The 6,806-nt window shown below is 42.3% G+C and overlaps 1 protein-coding gene across 1 annotated transcript; it reads left to right on the top strand.

Annotated features, from left to right (window-relative positions):
- The first annotated feature begins 926 nt into the window (after positions 1-926).
- Positions 927-5,704, top strand: LOC133887108 (probable LRR receptor-like serine/threonine-protein kinase At3g47570). The gene is made up of 3 exons (XM_062327027.1): positions 927-1,053; positions 1,807-4,676; positions 4,756-5,704. The coding sequence occupies exons 2-3, from the start codon at positions 1,838-1,840 to the stop codon at positions 5,112-5,114; spliced, it is 3,198 nt and encodes a 1,065-aa protein (XP_062183011.1). The 5' UTR covers positions 927-1,053; positions 1,807-1,837; the 3' UTR covers positions 5,115-5,704.
- The last annotated feature ends 1,102 nt before the right edge of the window (positions 5,705-6,806 follow it).

The following is a 6,806-nucleotide window of genomic DNA, read 5'->3' as shown; positions in this document are numbered from 1 at the left end:
CTCTTTTCTGGATAAGAAGCTTGAGGCAAGAAACATGCAATCCCAAGTTGAATGCCAAATAGTTGGCTAACATAAGCAAAATCTTCATCCAAGGACGTAAAACCAGTTGTTATAAACGAGCGACAAGGTAAGAAGCCCATCGCACGATCAGAAGAAGCCACATGCTCAGTCTGTTCTCTCTGGGGTTAATCATGGGATGGGTAATCAAATAATACAGCTTTGGCAATCCTCCTAACATTATTAACAGTATTCTTCACAAGAACCTGCAGATCAATAGCTGCTTATCATTTTACAAATTTCAACAGAAGAGATTCCAACGCAGTACCGATTTACCATCTAAGCACAAAATTGCACACAGATTGCATGAGTTAAATTTACTGAAAGAACAACATTGTTTTGATGATTTTCCATACCTGGACGTGAAACTGGTGATGCCCTTGCAGGCAAGCCTCTCCATGATCCTGCGCAACATGGCCCTGATAGAAAGGCTATTCTATCTCTAATGACGACAGTGGGCCCAACATGGCCCTGATGGTGCGGCTCAACGGGCCACCTCCTGCTGGTAGTGTCCCTTCTTCCGCCTATAGAGGATGCCGACCATAACAGTAGTTCTGCATACTATAAATTGAACTCATTATGTCAAACTTCGTATGTTTTGAATTCATTCTGTGAAAACCTCTGATTTACCATAAGAAGATATTATTTTTGAATTGATTCTGGCATGCATTTCTCTTGAATGAGTTCAGATTTGCTCCTGTTTGTGCAATGTCCGAAGTTCCGAACGCCTTCAGCCTTGACTTCCTAGCCTAGTGCCGTAGTCACGACGCCAGTCGACAGGATAGTATAAGATGACCCAGATAGACTGGTCACGACGTCCATGGACAAGCGGCAAACCGGACATGACCTTCAGCCTTGACTTCCTAGCCTAGTGCCGTAGTCACGACGCCAGTCGACAGGATAGTATAAGATGACCCAGATAGAGGTGCAAGTGGCAAGAGCAAGGATGCAATAAGCTAACACATGCAATCCTTCCTTGGGTCAGAAGAGCATCAGGTACACATTGTTTCTCTGCAATTATGTTTGCTTACTTGCAATTATGCATGCTTGATTATATTTTGTCGAAACCGTGTCTCCGTGTGCTCTTGAATCGCAAATATTTTCTTTTGTTCGGAATCATCTCTGTGTGTGCTTCAGAACTCCAGAATTGTGGAAATCTGTGCAAGTGAATACATGATTACATGCAAAAAGAAAAAAGAGACTATGGTAGGCTATGCTTCTCGCTTGAGTGATTTTTACTGATGCCCCACATCATTCGCAGCCAACAAATTCTCTAAAGAGACCCAACAATGTATTTTTTTTCTTGAATATATGAGAAAACAATTAATAGATGAAACTTATCTGCGCAATTAGTATTCTAGTAGTACACTGGATCAAAATAAATCAAAGTCGATATTGCTTGTTACACTTTGTTTTCTTTAAATGCGCTCTTCCATTTTCGATCACCTTTGCCTTGCCTGATGCATGTGCCCACAATGAAAAACTCTCTATTTGTATACCCGACAATGGTTAATCCAAAAGGAGGTATTAACAGAAATTATGGGAGCAGTTGGAAATAAAAAAAAATTGTTAACAAAACCGTTTGTAACTAATTACTACAAAAAAGGTATGTTCACAACATAACTCTAACATGTATTTCTGATATTAAAATTTAATTGTCTTTGATGACAAAATATCATGATGTATAGTTACTTGCATACTTATTATTTCAAGTGAAACATACCCAGAACTGAAGTTGTTTTTGCTCAGTGCTCTTGAATGCCAGAGAAACTGCTTCAAAATGTTTCCAGTCCTAAAATTGCTTCTCTTGCCGCATCTGGTCCTACTGGCATCAGCTTCATGTGCTGAAGCACTGCCGAGCAGAAATGAGACTGACCAGGATGCGTTGCTAGCATTCAGGGCAGGTCTAAGCCCTCAGACAGATGCACTGGCCTCATGGGAAATAAGCACTGACTTCTGCCGGTGGATTGGTGTCATCTGCAGCCACAGGCATAAGCACAGGGTCTCGGTGTTGAATCTGTCCTCCACGGGACTTGTGGGAAACATAGCCCCTTCCCTTGGGAATCTCACGCACCTGAGAAGTCTAGACCTCAGCTACAATCTACTGCATGGCGAAATCCCTCCAGAGATTGGCCAGTTATCGCAGATGTCGTACCTTGACTTGTCAAATAATTCGCTCCAAGGTGAAATCCCTCCGACAATTGGCCAGCTAACGTGGTTATCGCATCTCGATCTGTCAAACAATTCACTTCAAGGTGAGATCACAGTTGGCCTAAGGAACTGCAGTCACCTTGTGAGCATCAAGCTTGATTTGAACAACCTCAGTGGCAGAATCCCCGATTGGCTTGGAGGTCAGTCGATGCTTGAGTCCATGTCGTTAGGGAAGAACAGATTCAATGGGATCATCCCACCATCACTTGGCAACCTCTCACAACTGTGGGAAGTTTACCTCAATGACAACCACCTCGTCGGACCAATCCCTGAGGACCTTGGCAGGCTGGGTAGCCTTAAGGTGCTAGCTCTTCAAGTAAACCACCTCTCAGGCACCGTCCCAAGAACAGTCTTCAACCTTTCCACACTGATCCACATTGGTCTGCAGATGAATGAGCTTGAGGGCACACTGCCCTCCGATTTGGGCAATGGCCTACCGAAAATCCAATACCTTATTCTCGCCTTGAACAAGTTCAAGGGAAGCATTCCAGCTTCAATTGCAAATGCAAGCACAATGCAATCCATAGACCTGTCCGGTAACAATTTCACTGGAACCGTGCCTCCAGAGATTGGGACGCTCTGTCCGAACTTCCTGTTGCTCAATGGAAACCAGCTGACGGCTAGTAGCATCCTGGACTGGAAATTCATCACGTTCTTGGCAAATTGTACAAGCCTCCGTGGTGTCGCACTGCAAAACAACTGTTTCGGCGGTGTGTTTCCAAGCTCTATCAGCAATCTATCAGAAAAACTCGTAATCCTTGATATTGGATTCAACAAAATATCTGGTAGGATACCAGATGGCATTGGCAACTTTCCAAAACTAATTAAGTTGGGGCTGTCTAGCAACCAATTGACAGGCCTCATTCCCGACAGCATAGGAAGGCTGAAAATGCTCCAGTTCTTGACACTAGAGAACAACCTATTGTCTGGGAGGATGCCATCCTCACTGGGGAACTTGACGCAGTTGCAGCACCTTTCAGTAGATAACAACATCTTGGAGGGGCCTATTCCAGTGAACATTGGGAACATGCAACGGCTTGTTAGTGCAACCTTTTCGAACAATGCGCTTTCAGGCCCATTACCCGGAGAGATCTTCAGCCTATCATCCTTGTCGTACATTCTAGATTTGTCTGGAAATCATTTTAGTAGTTCACTTCCATCTGAAGTTGGAAGTCTGACGAAGCTCACATACTTGTCCATCTACGGGAACAACTTATCTGGAGTGCTGCCAAACGCTCTCAGCAATTGTCAAAGCTTGATGGAGCTACGTTTGGATGACAATTCTTTCAATGGTATCATTCCTGTGTCCATAAGTAAAATGCGTGGCTTGGTACTGCTAAATTTGACCAAAAACAGCCTCTCAGGCATGATTCCCCAAGAGTTAGGACTCATGAATGGCCTGAAAGAACTGTACCTTGCGCAAAATTACTTGACTGCACAGATCCCTGAGACCATGGGACGGCTGACGTCACTGTACCGGCTAGACATATCCTTCAACCATCTTGATGGCCAAGTTCCAGCAAATGGCGTGTTTACCAATTTGACAGGGTTCTCTTTTAATGGGAATGACAAGCTTTGTGGTGGTGTTGAAGAGCTTCATTTGACAACATGCCCAACCGAACCAATGGACCATAATCGAAGGATACTCCGTGACATTCGAAAGGCAATCACTGTTACTGCTATTATCATCTTGGTGTGCTTCATCTTGGCAATTTTTTCCTTCGCTTTAAAGAAGGCATTGAGATCTCCATCCACCAAAATAATGATGGTGGATCCTCCTTTGATGGATGACATGTATCCTCGAATTTCTTATTCTGACTTGTACCGAGCAACAAATGGCTTCAGTGCCAACAATTTGATTGGTACAGGACAGTATGGATCTGTTTATAAGGGGACAATTCTGCTAAAAGAGTTGGTAACTACAGTAGCTGTGAAGGTTTTTGATCTTGAACAACCTGGCTCTTCAAAAAGTTTTGTGACTGAGTGTAAGGCGCTTAGCAAAATTCGCCACCGCAACTTGATTCGTATCATTACTTGCTGCTCTTGCTCTGACTTCAACCAAAATGACTTCAAAGCTCTAGTATTCGACTTCATGCTTTATGGGAGCCTTGACATGTGGTTACATCCAGAGGTCTATTCATTACGTCCAGTCAATGTTCTAACTTTGGTGCAGAGATTGAACATTGCTGCTGATGTTGCGACTGCACTAGACTATTTGCACAACAACTGCCAGCCGACAGTAATTCACTGTGACGTCAAGCCCAGAAACATTCTTCTTGGGGAGGATATGGTTGCTCGTGTCGGAGACTTTGGCCTCACGAAGATTCTCACAGATCCGGTTGGCGAGCAATTGATCAATTCAAAGAGTTCTGTTGGGATACTGGGCACAATTGGATATGTTGCTCCAGGTAACTGAGAACTCTATATATTGTTCCTACAGTAGTTGTGTTTTACTTGGTACTTTTTTAAGTTGTATGTTCCATGCAGAATACGGCGAAGCTGGTCAAATTTCTCCATACGGGGATGTCTATAGCTTCGGTATTGTACTCCTTGAGATGTTTACAGGGAAGGCGCCTACACACGACATGTTTACTGAGGGATTGACCTTGCTGAAGTATGCGAAGATGGCTTATCCAGCGCGACTGATGGAGATTGTTGACCCCCTTCTGCTATCCGTTGAGGCTGAACCAGGGCAAGTCCATAGCGTCATGAACTCTGTCACAAGGCTTGCACTATCGTGCAGCCAGAACAGACCAATTGAGAGGCTGTGCATGAGATATGTTGTAGTTGAGATTCACACAATAAAGGCTTGCTATGCTGCAGGAGGCAAAGTAGTTTATGAGTGATGCAACATGAGTGCCTTTAATCCCATGCTATGCTATGCTATGGTAGGAACCGAAGTGAGAAGAAGATTGAGAATTAGGGGAATGAAAAAGGTTTCAAGAAAAGTAGTTGTTCTAATAAAAATTGCTTTGCTTGCTCAGCTGAACCTCCTTTAATCTCATCAAAAGTTATCAAGAGCTTAGGCTCCACTTTTGCAAAGACAGCACCTCAGGCGTTGTCTGATGAGGCTCTAAGCTCAAAGAAGTCTAAGACAGCTATTGGTGACAAATGTTCAACTACTGAGGAAGAGAATGATCTCCAGCATAAATCAGGTTCTAAGGCCGAGAAGAATAAGAAGAAACTTCCCAATAATAAGTCATCCAAAAGTCGAGCAAGAGGCTCTCGTGTTCCTGCATATTGTGTATGTGGGTATTGCTTGTATCTTTTTTTAGTGTTTATGGACCAACAAAATAGCAGAACTTGTTGAGATTGGTGTGTTCTATGCTGGAATGTTAGGGGCATAAATTCAGGTACTAGATGGACGGCTTTGAGAAGTAAAATTGCAGAGGCTCAGTGTGACATTGTTTTCTTGCAAGAAACAAAAAGAGAGCAATTTGACATTTCACACATCTAAAAATTTTGTAATAAGCAATTTGACTCATTTTTCTTTCATCCATCATTTGGTGCTTCTGGTGGGACCATTATCATTTGGAAGGGCTCTCATTTTTCTGGTCAATTGATCTTTCAGAATTAGTTTGCAACTTCAGTTGAATTCACTTCTTTGCATTCTGGTGCTCATTGGTTCCTGATTAATATCTATGCTCCCTGTACACCTGAAGTAAAGATCTAGTTTTTAGACTGGTTTAGAAACATTGATATGCCAGAGGAAGAAAACTGGTTGATTATGGATGATTTTAAACTAATTAGGTCCCCCAAAGATAGAAACAGATCAGGTGCAAATGTTAATGATATGCTCGCACTCAATGAGGCTATCAGTAACCTTGGTTTAGTAGAAATTCCTCTAAAAGGACAGTCTTTTACCTGGTCCAATATGCAACAAAACCCCCTCCTTGAGAGATTCGATTGGTTCTTCACCTCTGTTTCTTGGACGGTCACTTATCCATGAACCTCAGCTTTTACTTTATCAAGGGAAGGTTCTGATCATGTGCCTTGTGTAGTTGTGTTATCTCTATCACAACAAACATCTCAAAAGCTCAAGTGTTTAGATTTGATAATTATCTGATGGAGCACTCAAATTTTATGCAAATTGTTCAGCATGGTTGGAATGTGCATGTTCCACAAACAGAGAGCTAAAATTATTATGAGAAATTTTAAAATTTGAGGAGGGTTATAACAACATGGAAGAAGGAGTTGTCTAGTTTGGCTACTAACATTGAAACATAAAAAGCCTTATTGTTTTTCTTGACATCCTTGAAGAAGTGAGAGACCTGACACTGGAAGAATGGAACTTTAGGAATATCTTGAAACAACATCTTGCTTTCCTGCTGTTGCAACAAAAAATTTATTGGAAGCAAAGGGGAACTATTAAATGGGTAAAAAATGGAGATGCCTGCACCAAAATTTTCCATGCAAATACCACCACTAAGCATATGAAAAATGCTGTCACGTTTCTAAAAGATCATGAGGCTAACACTTTCTCTTCTCACAAAGAAAAGGCAACCATTTTGTGGACATCCTACAAAGATAGGTTGAGG

Source organism: Phragmites australis, chromosome 12, assembly GCF_958298935.1.
Source record: "Phragmites australis chromosome 12, lpPhrAust1.1, whole genome shotgun sequence".
NCBI classification, from domain to species: domain Eukaryota; kingdom Viridiplantae; phylum Streptophyta; class Magnoliopsida; order Poales; family Poaceae; genus Phragmites; species Phragmites australis.
Note: the sequence above shows the minus strand (reverse complement) of the source record. Positions and strands in the feature narration are given on the sequence as shown.